At 34.5% G+C, this 21,925-nt stretch overlaps 1 protein-coding gene, 1 non-coding gene and 2 pseudogenes across 2 annotated transcripts; 3 read left to right on the plus strand and 1 right to left on the minus strand.

Annotated features, from left to right (window-relative positions):
* Positions 1-6,095: 6,095 nt before the first annotated feature.
* LOC120128423 lies at positions 6,096-8,966 on the minus strand. Its single transcript, XM_039146098.1, has 6 exons — positions 8,502-8,966; positions 7,569-7,671; positions 7,142-7,197; positions 6,809-6,973; positions 6,465-6,578; positions 6,096-6,375 (listed from the first exon to the last, which is right to left on the minus strand). The coding sequence occupies exons 1-6, from the start codon at positions 8,868-8,870 to the stop codon at positions 6,283-6,285; spliced, it is 900 nt and encodes a 299-aa protein (XP_039002029.1). The 5' UTR covers positions 8,871-8,966; the 3' UTR covers positions 6,096-6,282.
* Positions 8,967-10,074: 1,108 nt separating this feature from the next.
* LOC120128431 lies at positions 10,075-15,280 on the plus strand (annotated as a pseudogene).
* A 1,379-nt stretch (positions 15,281-16,659) lies between these two features.
* Positions 16,660-19,301, plus strand: LOC120128397 (annotated as a pseudogene).
* LOC120128470 lies at positions 18,501-18,577 on the plus strand. Its single transcript, XR_005516637.1, has one exon. It is a non-coding gene; the product is annotated as a small nucleolar RNA J33 (small nucleolar RNA).
* Positions 19,302-21,925: the final 2,624 nt, after the last annotated feature.

Here is a 21,925-nt window from a genome sequence, read left to right on the forward strand (position 1 = left end):
GTTGGGGCTGAAAAAATATAACAAAATGACGTCGTTTTGTTTAATTTTAAAAAATAAAAATAGAACTGTGTGAACCGTTGGTTCACACCGGTTTTACCGGTTCATTGCAAAATTAGTTTTGGAGGCTGACTGGACCGGACATCGATTTTCAGTTCAACCTGTCGAACCGACCGGTCCGGTTTTGATAACATTGCTCCCGACATAATGAATGGTTCTCAGGTCGAACGTTGAGTCCTCCTTCACCAGCTTCACTCTGTGTCCACTAAACAAAGATTCATAATCCAACTCGAATCGCAGAATAAATTTGATATATCTAAGCAGAACAAGTTTCCCTCTCTTGGACTTAATAGATTGGTTTAGTTGCAACTTTACAAAATCAGTAGCGGAGATTAGGTTGCACCACACCTTCGACATGCACTTGAATCGGCACAGGGATTTAACCTATTGTCTGGAAAGAATCTCCACAACGATTTCTTCGGGGACTTGACACCCAAGTGCTGCTCTTGCTGGTTTTCGTTTTGGATTCATATCGGTTGGCTGCCGTCGACCAGATTCAAACCTAAAACCCTAAAATTCATATATTTATAGAATGTTAAAAGACTTTCCGATTAAGTTTTAGTTCACTTAAGGCATTCTAAATTAGTCCATAAAATTTTGAATATTCCAATTCATCCCTAAATTCATCTAAATATGTAATTAGTTTCAACTGTAATTTAACGTAATTTTTTCTACATATAATAATATAATTTGACCAAATGATTTTATTAACAAGAGATGTGATTAGTATATAAATATAGTTGGGGATGAAATTGGAATGTTCAAAAAGTTTAAGGATCAATTTAGAATGAAGGGCATGGTTTAGGGATGAAATTGAAATGTTCAAAAGTTTGAGAACAAATTTAGAACATTCTTTTACTATGCAAGATGATTTTATTTAGAATCCAACAAAAGCTATTCAAATTATTTGCCTCATTAAAAACCTCCTTAATCTTAGATAGAGAAAAAAAAGTATATACAACCTGGACTAAGTATAACAAACAATAATTCACAGTGTTCAACACCAATAAAAACTGGCAATATAAAAACTGAAGATAGCTTCCAACAATCACTGCATCCGCAAAAACACAGGTCATCCCTAAAAAACAAGAAACGCTAAAACTTCTATAACTGTAAATTCACAAGCCGCATTAGGCACCGGATCACAGCAACCAGACCATTACTCTCACTTTACACGAGGTAAAAGGCCTTCGAAGATCAAGAGCAACAATTTAATATCATAATCCTTCCATTCTAACTTACAAATCATCAAAAGTTGTATTATGTTCTACTGCATCCAATCAAATGAAGGATAAAATTAAATCGAATTAGGTTATGGTTTAAGGTGATAAGTCTCTTACTCGACTTCAGACAATAGAATTGTTATCCATGATAAATGAATCCAAGAAGAAAACCAGTTGGAGAAGCACTTGGATGTCAATCAAATACTATGAAACAAATCAAGAATTTTTCCAACATTCACGACTTTTTCAAAAATCAACATCTACAGTATTGACCGAAAGATGGATTTTTACCACCTTATAATTATGGCGCCAAGATCACACATGGCTCACTTTATCCCAACATTACCAATTTTACAAGGTATTGCGAACATACATTGGTCTTTCAATTTTGGTGGTACCTTTCGTTAGAAAATGACTAAGACATGTTCTCCCAGATTTTCCTTCTCGTTCTCCGTAAGTCTTCTCTTTGTTGTGCAGAGGTCCTTTAAAAATCAAGCATATATTGAAACCTTTCGGATAATCTCAAAGAGATGTATATTAATTTTCACATTCTGAAATACATCTAATATTTCATTTTCCTCATTTTGTTTATCCCTTTTTACTAACCTTGATGGAAAAGGTGGTGACACAGCATAAGGAGATAGTGTCGGATTTGCTTGTAATTCATCTTTCTCCTTTTGGGATCTTGAGTCAACGAGCTTCTTTTTCTTTTGGATTGTTTCATCTTCTGGAACCGGTCATGCATCAACTGTACTACTCCGAAGAGTGATGACACTGATATTTTTCCTTGATTTTGCTTCTGTTTGATATTTAATCTATGATTCTAAATGTCCCACAAACTGAGCCAGTTGACTCATTTTCTTGTCTAACTCCTTCAAGTGGGTTTCTGTGTGAGTCTAAAACTTTTCTATGGAAAGAGTCAACCTTTCGACAATTGATTGACGATTTCTATGACTGTTGGGGTAGTGGAGGTGGTCTTGATTAATAAGCTTGATTAGGCCTTGAGTTTTGAGCGTAACTGAAATTTGGATGATCCCTCCATCATGGATTGTAAGTATTGCCATATGGATTATAAGCTCTTTATGTGTCATTTTGAATCAGTGGACAACCGTCTGTTGGATGATCAGGTAATGCACATATTCCACATAATATGTTGGTTCAAATCTTTCCTGCAACAAAAGAATTGACTACATCAGTTAATTTATCTATCTTACTTTCTTAGGAAGATGAATTTATCTCATTAACCTTTCGAGGAGGTTCATTAGTTGGGCATAACTGTTGAGAATTTACGGCCGAAAATTAAATTCCTAGCCTCATTAGGAGTCATGTTCACGAAAGAAAAGAGTACAACACAACTAGGTAAAGGTTACATCTCAAAGTCCCATTTCACATACATGCATCAACTAAGTAGACTGTTATTCGACACAGAAAAAAAATCCATCAATGCCTACAACAAATCGTCACGCTTTGGAAGATCAAAGTCTATTTGGCTTATCTCGTTAACGATTGCATTGAGGAGTCTATGCTCGCCAGAGACAAAAAAATCTTCAGTCAAAAAATAACTTCACTTCTTGATTTAGTTTTTTGCACTATAATGATAGCTTTTATTTAGATTAAAGCAGCTAAAGAGGAAGTTATGCTAGAAGAAATGGATTTGTGGGATAATCCGAGGATGTGCAGTTCGTTGGTTTGAAAGTCTTTTTCAGAATATGTTCCTCGACATAGGGGGATTGTGAAATTTAATGTTGTGAGTGCAGATATGGAAAAGGAGGCTGGGAGTGGAGGAGTTTTACGGTCAGAAGAAGGTTTCATTCCAGCAATATTTTTTGGGCCAGTGAAGGAACAAGGAGCGAAATATGCTATTTTAATGGCTATTAAAACTGCCTTGGAAGTGTGCATTGAATCAGATTGGAAAGACAAGCCAGTTCTAATTATAGAATCCGATAGTCAAGTTGTTACCAATTGGGTGAATGATTTGTTGCTTCATCTTCGGTGCTGGTGGGAATCTTTTGATGAGATCGACAGATTATCTCGAGATATTAGAGCGGTCAAATTCTATTTTTCGCCCCGCTCCCTCAGCGGTCAAATTCTATTTTTCGCCCCGCTCCCTCAGATTTTCCTTCATTTAGCAGTAGGGAGGTTTTTAATAAGGCTTATAATCTAAATAATTATTTATTATAATAAATTATTTTGCTGAGACTTTTTGCTAGCCAATATAGTTTTATTAAAGATTAAATCATACATCATTGAACTTAAATTGTGAGTCTCATAGAAAACCTCCTAAAGCATGGAGGAAAAGAGTACTCCCCAACCAAGCTCTTCAAAATTTCCCACGTAGACACTAAAAAAATATGTGAAGCCTTTCATACTTCAATGTCATGGGGGTAATATATAACACCGTTGCAGGTCCCTAAGTTCATATTAAATTGTAATTCTTTTATATTTACCAATTATAATTTAAATTAAGGATGAACATGCATCAAGTTCGGTTGAGTCTTTATTGTATCTGAATTCGATTGAAATACTATATCTTTTACCCATCATCTTATCCGATCTAAATTTAGAGAAACTTCACTGATTCGATTAGATAAAAACATGTACTTGACCTAATTAGATCAAATATAAATATATATTCAATTCTCATTTTTATTTGGTAAATAGGGGTCTAATTAAAATATATATAAAGAGAGTAGAGTATTATTGCAATTATTTATAAATATATAAAAGATAATTATTCTATTATCCAAGGTTTGAGATTTATTACCCTAAATCCAAATATAACCTGACCTTATCCTTCAAAAACCCAATCTAACTCAACACTAATCTTGTATTAAAAAAAAAAAACTTAACTTGTTCAAAACTGTCGAGTTCAAGTCTCATATACATTCTTAATTTAAACCATTCAAATTTTTATATAAACAGTATATCATTATTCTAAATTATTTTTCCTAGTTTTGTTTATGGTTTTTCATACGTGGAGAGCCTAATTTCTCTATAAATGTTAGAACATTAATGTTTATATAAAGATATAATTCTATTATGTTTTTGTTTAATAAATCACTAAGTTTATTCAAAATAAGAAATATCCTAAATGACAACAAAAATTCACTATCATAATCATAAATTAAGCACATAATTAGGACAATTACTTATAATCATTGAAACAAAACTAGCAAATTAAGATCACATAAGGACTATACAAGGAAAGATTAAAATCTAATAAAGAAAACTCAAATAAAGATAGATACAAACATATCTGATGACATCGACAAACGAACCATAAAAGGGGATTAAGCTATTAAAAAACCATCGACAAATCGTAAATCATACTCGAGTGACGTAAAAAGATGTTCATGAATGCATAACGGGTATCTAAATCCAATACAATGCTCCAAAGTAGAGAAGATCAATAATATAACATATAAACACCATTTTGATCAGTTGTGGCGGTGTCTAATCAACCCTTAGAAAAGGCAATGGCCAAACGATCGAAAAACGTGCTAAAAGGCAGAGAAAAACTTGTCATACAAACAAACTTATTAAAAAGAAAAAAATAAAAAATATCGGCATTCGACAACCAACAATAAAATTGGTGCCGTCATCGATCAACAAAAACAAAAAGAAAAGAGATGAATGGATTACCAATATGAAAAAATTAGGAGAGAAAAAAGTTTTAGAGAAGATTTTATTATTGAAAAATTAATTCTATTATGATTTTTTATTTGTTTGTTTTATTCAATAATTTTATAAACTTTATAGTAAATCATATACTAATTAATCAGGCGATTACAGGATACATATATGCTATGTCTGGCACAAGTAAATTATATACTAATTAGCAGGCGATTGCAGGATGCATATATACTAAATAAAAGAGTTAAACAAATATACACAAACACCTTCAAAAATAAATAAATGAATATGAACATAATTCTATTCGTTTAAGCTCGATTCAATTACACCCTATCTTAAATCTGGGGTAAATTTTATATCTTGACTCGACAAAAATATTTTTTTCAATTTTTATTCCACAAAATGAAAAGATAATTGCACCGCATTATAATAATTATCTTTACTATATATAAAAGTGTTTTAATAATTATATGAAACAGATAATATGTTTTGCATCTTAAATATAATTTTGTCCCAACTCCAACTCGACTCGGATCATCTCTCATAAAATCTGCCACGATCTGTTTCAAACTCGGATTAAAAAAATATCAAACATCAAGTAGTCGACACAGTCCATCAGTGATTGAGTTCCCGAGGACCGAAGAAGTTTTGATCTTAAACGACGGGCGTTTGTTTACATATAATCATCGAGATCGGACTCTAAAGAAGGCGGATATTGGAGTAAACCGTTGAAACTTGTCGAGCATCAGCTTTTCCATATGTGGAGAGCCTAATTTCTTTGTAGATGTTAGAACACTGGAAAAACTGCAATGCAGGAGGGAATAATTGTGATTTTAGATTTGCTTTGAATTCTAGCGCTGCTTGTAGTTGTTTCGTATTTTAAATGACATATTTAAAGGTTGATGACGTCCTTCGAATATGGAGTCATCGACTGTGGTCGGGATGAAAATGACATCACCATTGACCGACTTTCCGGGAAGATGAGAGTATGTTGTGCGTTTTGAAGAACCATAACTTTGGTCAATCCATCAACTAAAGAAAGCAGGACGAACTTTTCAGTCACGGTATAAAAATTATGCTCAATTTTATTATTCCGAATCCATTAGTCGATGGGTTAAAATACGATGCCTTGCACGATGATTATAAGGTGATAAAAATAGACATTTCGACCCACCTTATACTATTACAAATGTTCTGCAACTATTACCAAAATCATTATATATAAAAATATTACTGTCAACTGAGCATGCGGTGCAGTTTCAAAAATGACTTCCGTCGAAATAAAATCCCGAGCATTCGATCTCCGGCCAACACATTCCCCTTCTGGTTATAAAAGAATATTACATCTTCACAAAAAGAGTGAGAGCCATCATATTCTCTTCAACTGTGGGTAATTTTCAAGCAATTCCTCAATTGACAGTGAGTCATTCTCATCTTGTGGGCTCCAAAGCACCTCTACACCCTAAAGGAAAAATAAAAGTTTACTTACAAGTAACATCAATGATGAATCAAACAAAGCTCGGATACCACGTGAAGATTCGCAGTCCTTACCTTGATTTTGCTGGAACTGATATCTGCCAAAGATTGCAATGCCTCCTTCATGTCGTCGGTAGTGTTGATTGCTGGCAGCTTGTATGCACCTTGAGCAGCCACTAGAACTGTTACCTGTCAACGAGACAAGTTTGGAGGTTGATGACATCTATATGTCGAATACAGGTATGGTAAGATTTTAAGTTTTTCATGTCTCTGGTGCGTCCTTTAAGATCATATCCCGTATCCATGTACCGGATATGGGAAGAAAAACAAAAAGTTTGAGAACCATAGGACAAGATAGATTAATACGGATCGGAAAAAAAAACCAGAACGAAATAGCTGAAAGTAACTGGAATTCATACCACTATCCGGTCCTTGTTTGTATGGTCACCATTTGAAACAACTACTCTTTGCTTTTTATTGTTGTTGACGTTTACCAGCGTCTCTATGTCAAATTTAAGGCGTTCTTCCTTGGAAATTCGTTGAAATTGCTGTTCAGCACCTCCGATGCTCCAATGATGAGTTACCTGTAAGGAAAATCATTGGTGACAACGAAAATTGCAATTAAGTTTTGGGTCAATCTACTAGTTCAAACGAGAATGAAACAGTAAATTATTTTAAGCTCCATTAAAGCCTGCAACAAATCATCATGATATGAAGAACAAGACAGAATTGTGTATGGAAGTTGGACTTACAGATGAATAGCCATGAAGATAACAATGTGGATGATGAAGCAATGACGATATGGTTTCTGATTCCAAAACAAAAATGATGAAAAACGCGAAAGTTAGATAAATTGCTGGCAAGATAACTTCAATCATTCCTATAGAATTAAACTATGTAACTCAGACTCGGATTTGATGGTTGGATACAGGTATGGTTAAGACTTTTGAAAGGTTTTTCATGTATTCGAAGCTCATTGGAAGTCAAATCCCGGTATTTATGTCCAACACAACAACTTCAAGAAAAATGAAGAGCCGGCCATAAGTGTAATCGGTCCTTGTCAAGTACATATTGATTAGTGAGCACATTCTACAGATTTACACCACATCAGTGGAGTACATACTATCATGTCATTGGGATCATTTTGCTGTTAGAAAAAGCAAGGAATGAGAAAAGAACCCTGCAGTATGAAGTTCCAGCCCTTTGCAGTAGAAGTGTCTGTTGTCGAAGCAATTTCAGTGAGTTCTTTTTGCACCGAACGGGCTTTTGCGGATAAGCCAACCTGAAGAAATGAGGAAAGAAAGCTTGCTAAAACAAATTACTTTCTATATGAAGATTGCATGGTACAAAAGCAAATTAACAAATAAGCAAATCCCAATCTTATTGACTTTTGAACTTTCTCATGCACCAACTAGCAATTAGAAAATGGAATTAATTTTCATCAAGGAAGCAACAAAGAGTGCTGACTAATGAGAACAATTTCATTCTTTCAGAACCAAAGAACTAACATATGAATCAACCTATTTGGACAATCTCGGTTCACATTCTGGGATCTTTTCACTGGTGAAATTAACAAATAAGCAAATCCCACTCTTATGGCCTTTCAAACTTTCTCAAGCACCAACTAGCAATTAGAAAATGGAAATAATTTCATCAAGAAAGTAACAAAGACTGATGACTAATGAGAACAATTTCATTGTTTCGGAACCGACGAACAAACACCGGAATCAACCTATTTGAACAATCTCGATTCTCATTCCGGGATCCTTTCACTGGTATGTTAAAAGGATTTCTCATCATAAGAAATTTGCACAAGCACTAAGAATTTGATACATTAACTTCGATTCAGTGAATGTCAAGGAATAACTCTCAAAACTAAACGAACTTCGATTCAATGTACAATATGATACATTAACTTCAATTTATGCAATCGTACACATGAAATTTTAATTTCGGTTTAGAAAACGATATTCGGGTCACAAACTTTTAACAAAATCAAAATCGAAGTTCCAAATATATAACTGCATCAAATTAAATCAAATTTCATATGTAACTTTGGGATTAATTTGATTCAGAAATTATGCAAAAGCAAGAAGAACGGTTGAGCAATACCTGAACTTGTAGAACAGTCATTCTATTTTCCGCAGCACTACGGTAGACTATGGCCGAAGCTGCTCCAACGAAAATGGTTAAAATTAAGTAAGAAACAGCCGGCGATGTAGAACCAGTCTCTTGATCGGCGTTCCTCGAAAGACCAGGCTGGGAATGATGGTGGTGATGATGACGATAATGATCATGATCATGATGATGGTCGTAATAATGATCATCATACCGGTTTGAAGAAGGTGGGCTCTCTTCGGAGAAGGAAGAGCCGCCCATCCGACCACCAGTAGCGGCGGAGACTTCATATAGGTTGCGGGATAACATTAAGGAGACAATAGCAGCAAGAATCGAGAGCTTCGGGAAACTATTGAAAGCCATTATGGGCAAAGCCGAACAGTGGATGATTTGGTTAGAAGAAATTGCAACTTTTTTTATGTGAAATTGAAAGCTTAACGCAGTGGGTTTTCTGGAATCTTGATTTTGGAGCTATTCATATATTATAAATCATAAAAGGACGCGTTTTCACATGGCGGTTCACTGAAAAAGTTAAATTTGCTTGGAGATAACTTCAATCAGCCACGGTGAAATAAAAATTAAATTCAAACCCAGAATTTGTTTGAAAAAAATTACATTGTGATTTGGTCTCGGATTTAGGACCGGTGACAAAACAAGAAAAATGTAAGAAATAGGATAGATAGAATAAGTGCTTCCTTGAAGTTTTGTACACCGTTCTTCATTCCCTTTGGGTAAAATTATTGTTTTGGTCCTTTGATTTATTAGAATTTCGGATATCGACATGTCTTCCATCAGACAGCTAGATGAAATCTCAATAATCGATATATTCTTTTATTATGTTTATGTACAAATTTAATATTGAGATTCTGTTTTATTTTTACAATTTTTAGAAGTTATTAAAAATATTTTAAAAATTTTGTAGTACTATTTATATATAAGTGTAATAAAAGATGACACGATATACAAAATATGGACATATATAAAATGGGATAAAACAATTTTTTAATGTCTTGCTCTGAACCTGGATTAAAATTTATTCATATTTTATCTTAAAATTTTATCTTTCGTACACTTTTAACAGCTATTGAGAACATACTAAATAATTTATACGATTTATATAAACAGTCATGAAGGACTATATAGTATACAAAGCAGAGATGACACAAGATGACATATATTAATTTTTTGTTTATTCCAATTTCAAAGATTTCTATTAGATTCTGATATTTGAAAATATTTACTGTCTTATACTTATTTCAAATTTTGAAGTAAAACATGTTTTGTTCTACGCAAATAATTTTTTTTATCTTTATTCTTATTTATAAATATATAGATATATTATTACCATAGATTTGATTTTGTATTGATCCCAAACTCAAATCAAATTAAAAAAAATAACATTATAAGATTAAGTTGGATCGAAATTTATGGGGTTAGAATATTTTAACCCTAGATAGAGCCAGAAAATCTTGTGTAATGGCCCATTTCTTAACCAATTAAATTTTTGTTTTGATCCATTTGAACCCAAAATAGAAGTAACAACGAAGAAAACCTAAAGACTCAAATATTTGCCGCCGTCTGCTTTACCCGGGCTTTAAATTTCACTTATCTCTTTAACGTTTGCCGCATTCGCTACTGCTCGCCGACGTTGTCGCCGATTGCAAGACCAAAGCTGCCATTTGAGCTAAGAGTCTGCAAACCTAAACTATCCATCAAAAGAATGATTAAAAAGAACAAAGAGAAGCCTCCACAAGACCCTAAACCTACTTCAGAAGAAGAAAATAAGCAAGAAGAACGCAATGAAGACGAAGAAGAAGGAGAGAAAAGCTTCGAAGAATTAGGTCTGGACCATCGCTTGATCCGAGCTCTTCTCAAAAAAGGCGCTGACAAGCCTTTTCCAATTCAACGGGTCGCTATCCCTCTCATTCTAGTAAGCTTGAAGAATCATGTCTAATTCTTTATTTTTGTAGTATTTTTCCCTTTTTTTTGTTTAATTACTTTTTGAATGGCAAACACGCGTGTTATTAGCAAGGAAAAGACGTGGTAGCTCAAGCTAGAACAGGCACCGGAAAAGCCTTTGCATATCTACTTCCGTTGCTTCAGAAGCTGTTTCAGTCGGATTACAGTTCGAAGTACAGGATTGCTCCAGGTGGGTTCATTCTCGTTCCCTCGCGTGAATTATGTCAACAGACATGCTATATTTCTTAGACTCGTTTTGGTTGTTGAAATGCATTTGATATAAAGAAAATTTAAATTTTTGTGATTAGGAAATAGCTGGTAGTTTTGAGATTATACTTTTTATTAACTGTTTGGTGTTCGTTTGTATAATTGGTTTCCAGGTTTATTAATTGGCCATTTCATTGGTTGAACTATGTAGGGTTCATTTGAAAATTGTGCAATTGACCAGTGGAATGTCAGCTTCTGATTTGGTTGGTTTGATCATTTATGTATCATTCATGTAATGCTTTAGCATTGAGCCACCTTTGCTGACATGTTTCTTGTATTGTTAAATTTGCAGCGAACTGCATTGGCAGGGCCTCCGGATCTTCTGGTAACTACGCCAAAGTGCATAAGGGATTGCTTGTCTGCTGGATTACTTCAGCCGGCTTCTATCAGTGAATCACTAGAAATTCTTGTCCTTGATGAGGTAAGAATTTGAGTTAAATTTAGTTAAACTTTCTAAATTTTTATCATAGTTGATTTTATGAATGGATTATGTACTCATATGATTTGCATGCCGCTCTTCAAACATCTTATACTGTTATTTGGAATGGGACTGCATACCATAAATGCTCACTCCTTTCTAACTTAGCATATATCAAATAAATCTGCAACCTATATTTCATGTGCTATCCTTGCCCATTTTCTACTAATGGAACATTATTCCTCAGTATTTCAAAAGGAATTCATTGATGGATATTTGTTTACAGGCGGATCTTTTATTGCAATTTGGCTTTGGAGATGATCTTAAAGCTCTTACTCCGGCCATTCCTAGACATTGTCAATGCCTTCTTCTGTCTGCTACGTCAAGGTTTGTTCTAAGTTTGTATGTTTTGTAAATTGCATGGAAAATTTTAAAAAAATAAAATGATATGAATACATGAAAATACCAAGACACGCATAAATTTATAATCACAAAAATAAATTTATTTTTATTCTTTCCTTTCTTTCCATTTCCATTTCGTACACTTTCTCTTTTTTTCGTTCTTTCTTTCCTTCCCTTTTCCCACTTCTTCCCATCATAGGATCAAAACCATTTAGTATATATATATATATGGGTACGTGTGAGCTAGATGGATAATACACCCATGCATTTTCTTTCTTTTAAGATTGTCAACCCCTTCTGATCACTTTTGCATTTGGTGTTTGGCAGCCCCGATGTCGACCAACTTAAAAAGCTGATTTTGCACAATCCATTCGTTTTGACTTTGTCAGAAGCAGAAGATGTTAAGGATGAGGTTCTCTCTAAAAATGTTTAGCAGTTTTGGGTAAGAACCATAACCCATATTAGAAAATTTTAAAGGCTACTGCGTTTAGTTGGTTGATTTGATCTATTTTAGAACAATGCTTTACCTAAATTAGTCTCCTGTGATCTTTGATTGATTGCGAAACTTATTTGTAGTTTTAAGTAATAAGCTTCCCGATTTTTTTACCCTTTATCTTTTGTTTTTCAGATTTCATGCAATTCAAGCGATAAGTGACTTTATGTTCTTGCTCACATAAAGTTAGAGTTGGCGTTGAAGAAAGTTTTGATTTTTACCAACACTATTGATGCTGGTTTCAGATTGAAACTATTCTTCGAGAAGGTATTCTGTTGTTATCTGAAATTCAATGCTTCCTCACCCTTGCTATTCAGTATTCACTAATTAGCTTAATTAATATTTTCTTGCATGCTTTCTATTTGAGTTCCTTGCATAAAGTTAAAAGCAATTGCCAACTTGCATAGTTTTAAAGTATGTCACATGAGCAATGGAGATTTATGTCATCCTTTTCAAAGTGTTCCATTGCAAGTAACCTCTATCTTAGTTTGGGAATTTTAAATTTTATGCTTCTCTTGGAAATTACCATGATTATGACATAATGGTTCATTTTTTAGTATGTTATTTTGACTTCATAACATTGGCTATCAATTTTAGCTACTGAGACTCAAGCACTTTACAATTAAGTAGACAGCCTGTTCTTTTATTTATCATAACGTTTACTGTGGGCAGTTTGGAATCAGGTCTGCTATCTTGAATGCTGAGTTGCCTCAGAACTCTCGTCTACATATACTGGAGGTATGCTAAATTGTCCTGTTTCAATGAATTTTATTTAGATTTAAAAGACTGTTTTATATGTATTGTTATTTATGCCATGCTTGAGCTGAAAGATGAAAGTTTTGATAATACCATTTGCGATGTATGTTGTGATTGTTTGCCATACTAATATTGACTAACAGTTTTTAGTTTAGTTGCTTACTATCTGCTTTTTTCTCCCTTTTATCAGGAATTCAATGCGGGGCTTTTTGATAGTCAATATTAGTATGGCAAACAATCACAACATACACCGCAAATGGTATTATCAAAACTTTCATCTTTCAGCTCAAGCATGGCATAAATAACAATACGTATGGCAAACAATCACAAGAGATGACAGCCAAACAAAAGAAAAGGAACAAGCTATTAGGGACAAAGATGCGGACTTAAAGAAGTCCAGAAAGGGTGCTAAGCCAAAAATTGACTCTGAATTTGGTGTTGTGAGGGAAATTGACTTCAAAAATGTGCACACAATAAGCCAATTAATAAAATCTTACCTAAGCTTCAAAACTTATGGTCAGCTCAGTTGTTACCGTTTATTAGGATCAGTCAGTCTTTTTCATCTATAAGGTTTGCTGTGTAGTATAGTTACTGGCCTTTGGTTTTAATGTTGTTTTCATGTTTCTTTCTTTCACAGGTTATAAATTTTGATATGCCTTCAACTGTTTCAGGATATGTACATCGTATTGGATTCACTGGAAGAGCGTATAGTGCTGGTGCTTCTGTTTCTCTTGTGAGTTTGTCCGAAAAAATTATATATAACTTTTGTAGGGCCACGTTGTTGGCTAAATGACTCATTAATTACCGTACATAACTGCACGTGAATATACTCTGTGTTCCCCTTTTTACTATTTTCAACACCTTTTGGATTTGGTGTGGTCACAGTATAGTTTATGGCATCATGTCATTTAGGCTTTGATAATAATATTTTTTATTTCTGTTTTACTTTATAATATTTATTAATTTATAGTCGTATGATAGACGGCTAAGGCTGGGGCTACAAAGTGCTTTCAAGGTTATTAGGTATCTTTTGGGTTAGGACTAAAACTTTGTTTGCAAGAAAGCAAACCTATATATATATACTTATATATATATATATAAGTTGTAGGCTTTACAGCAAAACAATTATTCTTATTATTTTCTTTGACTTCTTTCCAAACTTGTTTGTTCAGCCTTATTTCTTTTGATTGTTGCTGTTTCCCCCTTAAACTACATCACCTAATATCGTCTGTATATAGGCTAGACGTGTCTGATAATGATGTGATAGATGTTGAATGACATTTATGATTGTAGCAAAATACATTTTGTTTCAATTCGCAGCTCGTACTTCTTGCCAATTAATCATTCTTTCATTAACAGGTTTCACCAGATGAGATGGAAATTTTTGAAGAAATTAAATCCTTTTTGGGTGAAGAAGAAGACAATGACTCGGATATTATCATGCCATTTTCATTGTTGACCAAGGATGCTGTGGAGTCTTTACGACACAGGGCTGAGGTGATGTTATTTTGTTCTTCAATGTCCAGTGATACATTTTTAATTATTATGGTCAAGTTTAATGGCTGTTAAACAGTGAAAAGTTTTAGCTTTTACAAATTTGTTTTCATCCATGATTTCTTTTATAAATTGGGGTGGATAGCTTCATTAAACAGCAAGCTGTTTCGGTGCTAAGTGGTTTATGGATTACGTGCACTATGCTTATTTTGAGAGGGGAAATCTTGCAGGATGTGGCAAGGAGCGTAACAAGAATTGCTGTTAGAGAATCACGAGCTCAGGATTTAAGGAATGAAATTCTCAACTCTGAAAAGTGAGTAATTATTGTTTGTCAAAGATATCAAAAGTGAGCTTTTTATTTAGCCTGGTTGCCGAGTTTAGTCCTGCGTGTATTTTTTTTTTTTGAGTTGGTTGCTTTTGTTTGTTTAGGTTGAAGGCTCGTTTTGAAGTAAATCCAAGAGATCTAGGTAACAAACATAGTAGGCTAATGCTCTCATTATTTCTACTGTTATTATGATGCCCTGAATCCTTATGTCTCGTGTATTTTACCATGCCAGATTTATTGAAGCATGACAAGGTTCTGAGCAAGGACCCTCCCACTCCCCATCTTCGTGATGTGCCCGTCTATCTATTAGACCAAAAAACATGTTACGCCAGCAAAATGGTAAAGCTGACTAGGGCTGCAATGGGAGAGAACAAATCAGGTCGACGCCAGGGTGCCAAGAAAAGATACAGAAGAAGCAGAGATCCTCTCAAGAGTTTCTCTGCTGAGGTAAAACCAGCACCAGATTTATGTTTATCTGAGAATGTTGTGCAGTGCTATGTTTACCGATTTCTGTTCAAATGCAGCTTAGTTATAAAGTTATTATTAGCCTTTGCAAATAGGGCAACCACTGTTGTACACAGAACTAGTTCTCTCCTATGTGGGAAGGCAAAAGAAGTCTTGACTTTGACTTAACTTTACAGCAGATGATACAGCGTAGACAGGGATGAATATGAATTCATAAAAAAATATATTGTATTTGTTGTCAGGAATACAGAATTTTAGGAAGTTATATTAAAATTTTAGAGGTGTGAAATTATAAAATTTCAAGAGAACCAGGTTGTTGATTTTTAAAAAGAATATTTAAATCATATGAAAATTTAAAATTGTTAAAAATGTAATTTTTTTTAATATTTTCGGTTCATTTCCAATGAGAAATCAGAAGTGATCCTGCTATAATAAAATGAGTACATAATAAGCCAATACACACTTAATTATAAGCCAATGTCTTATAACAATGACTTTTGTTTTAATATTTTAATGATGATTAGGGATAAGCATGGACATTTTCTTTTCTATTCTTTCTTTACAAACTAAGTCTCTGCCTATATTTTATTCAGATGTGAACCTTCCTACCAACTTCCCTCCTTTTTTAAGGTTATGTTAATCTAATATGCACTCTCACAACATGCATACATACGTACATATATTATAATGTGGTAATGTCTCCAAACATGGCAATTCAAACCATCACAATGAAATATATAGAAAAATTCCCGAATATATTATCATTATTTTTAGGAAGAATGTGCTATAAACATATGAAAATTCTCAAATTTTACCCGAAGTGTTGTAGATGTAGCATGTCTGCTTGATCAGTACGTAGTGCGACAATTAAAAGGGACTTTTTTCAAACATGTTAACTTTACCATTAATAATATGAGTTTAGGTTTATTCGATTGTGAAACCATGCAATATTTGATAAAAGATAATTTTTAATTTTTATACTTTTTTTTATAAAAACAGACAGGTTACGTGTTAATACACAAACCATGACATGATCCTAAAGATAATTTTTAGATAAAAATTGTATCAAATAAAAAAATTAGAGTTCAACCTCACAATTCAATCAAAAATCATGATAAGAGACTCTTAACTATCCCTGAATTTCATTTGACCCTAGTGTCAGCACACTTAAAGTTCACACCATAGTAACTCTACCTACTAAATCAACATCGAGGTGAGGAGAAGCAAAAACGGAACTGCCTCTCATGATATATGAACTATGATGATTTCAACGAGTACTTCTGGAGCAAGAAGCGTTTTCAAAATCTCAAGTGGCCGCTCGATTTCAACAGTGATTTTACTAGTGGAAGGAAAATTGGGTTTGTCGAACAAAGGACGTTTTGAAATGTTTTCAGAAGCTTCAACCGGCTGTGGTTGATGCGTTTTCTTTTCCTCCACGTCGGTTATCTTGGCCTGGAATGAGAAGAAGCTTCCATGGCAGGCTTTGAATAACAAAGATGTCAAGGTTAGAGCTCTAATATTGTTTATAACATGGAGTGGAATGAGGTGTCTCCATGCTTTACTCGAAGAAGCCATGGAGTTCAGTCGTGTTTCGAGAGAAACGTTGGGACTCGGCCTTAGGACGGTGCTAAAGATTTTGGTTGCTGCAGCATGGACTTCTTCTTTTGTAACTTGTTATACAAGGATCTGGGCGCAAAAGACAAGCATTGGTCTGATGAGGCTAACCCAAGGGTAACTCTTTTTCTAAGGCTTCCATTTCTTTAGGGTTATCAGAACTGGTGAATTTGGTACTTTTTTCCTCCCCTGTATTAGGCTGAATTGTAAGGTATTTTACCTGGTTTCATGGAGGTTCCATGGTGACTGTTTCATCGGTCACGGATTAAGGGAGGGGTTAGTTGATAGTTTCAAGTATACTCTATTCTAGGCTGTGGTGTTAGGCACAAAATTTATGTTCAGCTACTTCATTCAGATTAAACCTATGATTAGCACAACAAAACAGTAGTTGGATTCGAGAATTACCGAGTACGAGTGGGATTGGCAAACCATCTTTAGTGTCAGCAACAAGTTCATCATTGGATTGTTGTAGTTTCCCGTGACGTTGATTTACTTGGCGGATACTCAGATTTGGTACTAGATGTATTCTCCAATTGTCGGGCTGCAATGGGGTTGATGCAACAGCTCGGTGAGATCAGAAACATCGAGCAGCTGAGATACAGGTTTCAGTTCTTTGCCGGTGCTATTCAATCCAACCTGATGCCACAAGAGGAAACAAATATCGGTCGTGGAAGGGGAAAATTTAGTGAAGCCATTCATCGGCTGAAGTTGCGATGTGGGCTCAGGCAGCCTTTCAAAATGGTCGAATCGAACCAAGTCAAGGCTAAAAAGTTTGCTTTGATATGGAATGAAACAATTACCATTTTTAGGGAAGAAGATATCATATCTGACGATGTGGTTGAGCTATTACAGTTGCCCCTGAATTCATGGGAAATCAAAGTTGTCCCTTGGCCTTGTTCTCTTTTGGGGAATGAGTTGCTACGTGCTCTTGATCTGGCTACAGGCTTCATCGATCGTCCCAATAACTGTCTGTGGGATAAAATATGCAAGAATGAGTATAGGAGATGTGCTGTGATTGAAGTATGATAGTGTTAAGTACTTGATGCTTCATATACTAATCAAAAACAAAACAGAGGAGCATTCCACTCTCGAAGCCTTGTTTCAGGAAATCGATCATTCTATTGAGATCGGGAAGTTCACAAAGACATTTAGAATGACTGCGCTGCTTCAAGTTCATCCAAGTTTAAAAAACTTCTTGAGCTGTTGCTTAAATTCAACAAGAATGTGAAAAAGATTGCTTATGGTATGGAGGATCTTTATGAAATTGTTGTCCATTCTCTTTTTAAAGCAAAGAGAACTACATACCAGTTGAGGTGTGTTGGCTCCTAAGAGTCAAACTGCCATGGCCGGATCCCTATTCCAGAATGCGGTTGATTTTCCAGATCCCAGTAAAAAGAACTTCTATATGCAGGTTAAGTGCTTGCATACAATTCTTACCACCAAGGACCCAATGCAGACGAGTCCTGTAAATAATGAGGCGAGACGTCGACTTGCTTTCTTCAGCAACTCACACTTCATGACAAATGCCTCGAGCTCCTCGAGTGGAAAATATGATAGCTTTCAGTGTTCTTATCCCTTTCAATGATGAAGATGTATTATACAGCACAGAAACACTCCAAGCTAAGAACAAAGATGGGTTTTCTATCTTGTACTATCTGCAGACCATTTATGATGATGAGTGGAAAAACTTCGTCCAAAGAATGCATCGAGGGTGATGGCTAACAGATGATTTAAGAACAACCATATCAAGAGATATAAGGCTTTCGGCATCTTATAGGGTCAGACACTTACACGCACTATCAGGGGAATGATGTACTATCATCAAGCTCTACAGCTGCTAGCTTTTCTTGATTCTTCATCGGATACGGATAATTCGGTTACAGAAGAGGAAGGTATTCCTTCAGCAAGATTTCTGTGCAAAGGACATGAGTATGGTATTGCTTTGATGAAGTATACATATGTAGTTTCCTGTCAGAACTATTGGGAACATAAGTTCAAAAGGGACCCTCGTGCTGAGGAAATCCTGGATCTTTTGAAACACAATGAAGCCCTTCGAATTGCATATGTTGGTTATATTTCAATAGGAAATAAAGAGCAGGAATATTACTCTGTTCTCCTTAAGTACGACAAACAATTACAAAGGGAAGTGGAGATCTATCGAATCAAGTTACCTGGTCCAATGAAGTTTGGAGAGGGCAAACCAGAGAATCAGAACCATGGTTTTGTCTTCACTCGTGGTGATGCTGTTCAAACCATAGATATGAACCAAGACAACTATTTCGAGGAAGCACTAAAGATTTGAAATTTGTTGGAAGAATTCAAGTACCAACTATCTTGGGAGTTAGAGAACATATTTTCACTGGCTCGGTTTCCTCAGTTGCTTGGTTTATGTCAGCTCAGGAAATGAGTTTCGTTACCTTGTTCCAACGTCTCTTCGCAAATCTGCTGAAAATCCGAATGCATTATGGCCATCCCGATGTCTTTGACAGGCTTTGGTTCATGACTCGTGGCGGCCTTAGTAAAGCATCCAAAGTGATTAATATCAGTGAGGACATTTTTGCTGGCTTTAAACTTACTTGGTTTCTTGCATTCATTTCCTAGAGGCCTTATAGCACATCTTTACATTCCTATAAAATGAATGATTTCATCTATTTCCACACCTGAAAATGCATCGGATACAGATATTAGATATAATTACTTCAGGAAACGAAAACGAATCTGCTTCCTCGACATGATATGAACTATTATTGCATCATCAGGGGAGTGGTTTCATTCAACCAATTTGAAAGTTCAGAATGCAACCGAAAATGTAGCCAAGATATCATCAGGACAGCCAGATAAATGCACCTACAATTAGATACCTGCACTGCTTTATTGGATCTTCTTTGTTTAAGTTTAACCTTCATGTTTGTGGCATTACCGATAATAGATTCAAGAACTATCCAAAGCTTACCCTCTAATCTGTCCCCTTGCCGATGTTCTGTGAGCCAAAATTGAACTCACAGGCCACAGCAGCACAAACAGAACTGCAGAAGCATTTCTAGTGGAACCCAAGTCAAATTTCATATCCATATGAATGGAATGAGATACAGCAGCAACCTTTGCTAGTGAACCAGTGAATGATACAGGGCCGAACTGATGCTTTTCGTATGTGAATGTCGAGGCAAAAAATTCATGATAAGGACCAATAAGTTGATAAAAAATGGGAGTCCTCACCTTTCTTCTTCGCAACCGAAGAAACCTACACGGCTACACATTGTCAAGAATTTTTCTAGCACTTCCGCTTTTAACATCATCAGGCAGTCTAATATTCGAATCCTCAAGCCTTCTCCTTTCTTTATGATCATCTTTCTTGTGCAAAGACTCCTTATTTTTGCTTTCTTCGTTACCAAGCTTACTCTTGGGACCTTTCTTCTTATGAAAATCAATATGTATACTCCTTAAACTCTTTGGAAGCACGATCATCTACCATTTGATCAGCTGTTTTGGTAGAGAATAGTGTTTCTATTTCCCAGCAATTCCTTTGTAAGTATTAGCTAAATCGAATCGGACTCTCCGGATTTCATCAACCACGAGCTAAATATCAAAATAATTCAAGTGAAAGGAGAAAGATGAATCTTACTAGAGTAATTGGTCGGCTTGATATCTTCCTTACTGATAATTGGAGGGACCTTTGAGCAAAAAACTATGAAATCTAGTAAGGAATACAGAATTCCTACTGGATGGGCATGCAATGGCTTTTACAAGCAAATGTAACTCCATTTTTGGACGTGAAGTTGTTGTTGTTGGCAGAAAAAGAACCGAAATTGTCAGGACTGAAGAATCTTTAAGTAGAAAATCATCAAACAGTTGGTCGACCAACAATGTTTCCAAGGCTTGATGAGGCATCATTACCACCCAAATTTCTTATGATTTGAGTTATACATTTCCTAGTTTGCAGTAATCTGAACTTATATGGATCATCATCCTTAACAAGTTTCATCAACACTTAAAAAAAAGGGTAAACTACATATTTAGTATCTCAACTATCACTTTTGTTCCATTTTTGTCACCTAACTATTTTTTTTCAAAACCATACATAACGTTGCATTTTAGTTTCATTTTGGTCGTCCGTTAAAAACTTAACGGTGAGACTGACTTGTCATAAGATAATACCACATCGTCATTGAAAAAAATGTCACTTGAGCAATTCTATTATAAGGATAAATTATAAATTGCACCACTTAACTTTCTTCTTATTTCTATTTTTAGCCTTTGAAGTTTAAAAATTTTCAATTACCGAACTTTTAATTTGCTCCAATTTTTTCTCTTTTCATTTTATTATTAAATACTTATCAATGCTATGATTGGACATTTTTCTTTAAAAATTATGAAATGACCCTAGAAATTTCTTCATATTTTGGAAAAAAAAACTCATAGTTTTAAATTCTCTTTAATTTTTTCTATGATTTAAGATATTTTTATAAATCCTCATGGCGGGGAGATGGATAAAGAGGAAGCAAACTATGTATCTTGATTCCATATTGATGGAATTATGTATATTATAAATTAGATTGGATTAAGATTTCATGGGTTTTGAGTTTATGGCTGAGTTTTATGAGTCTTAAATTGATTTGAGTGAAATCTAAACTAATAGAGTGGTACATGACAATAAGACAATTTCATCAATATCTTGAATGGTCAGAGAATATGTCACATAATAATAATTAAACGTCGGTGTAACACATAGATGAAATTATAAAATTTTTATCTTTGAAGGAAGAAGATAAAAAAAGAAGAAAATGGTGTAGATGTCACATGGATTTCATGTCAATAAAAAATAATCCAAATCAACACACGTGATTCTTATGTCATCATTGTATTTATAATTTAACACACAATTGATTAAAATAAGAGTAAATAAAAAATTTAATAAGTAAATTTAAAAAATTAAACTTCAAAAATTAAAAAAGTAAAAAAAAAATTGAGTGATAAAATTTATAATTTACTTCATATAAACCAAGCCGTTACATTAAAACGATTATAAAGTCTTGCAACGTCATTGGCTCACTTCTCTCGCTCAAATCCTCTGTATCTTCAATATGACTCATCTTAAGAGCTGGCTTTCCTTGTTGGATTTTGCTCTGCTGGCTTTGGTTCATAATAAAATACCAAATAATATATATAATCTAATTTGTATTTGTATTTTTTTTAAAAAATTACATATAATTCAAAGCCGAAGTATA

This window comes from Hibiscus syriacus, unplaced genomic scaffold (genome assembly GCF_006381635.1).
Source record: "Hibiscus syriacus cultivar Baekdansim isolate YM2019G1 unplaced genomic scaffold, ASM638163v2 tig00110480_pilon, whole genome shotgun sequence".
NCBI classification, from domain to species: Eukaryota; Viridiplantae; Streptophyta; class Magnoliopsida; order Malvales; family Malvaceae; genus Hibiscus; species Hibiscus syriacus.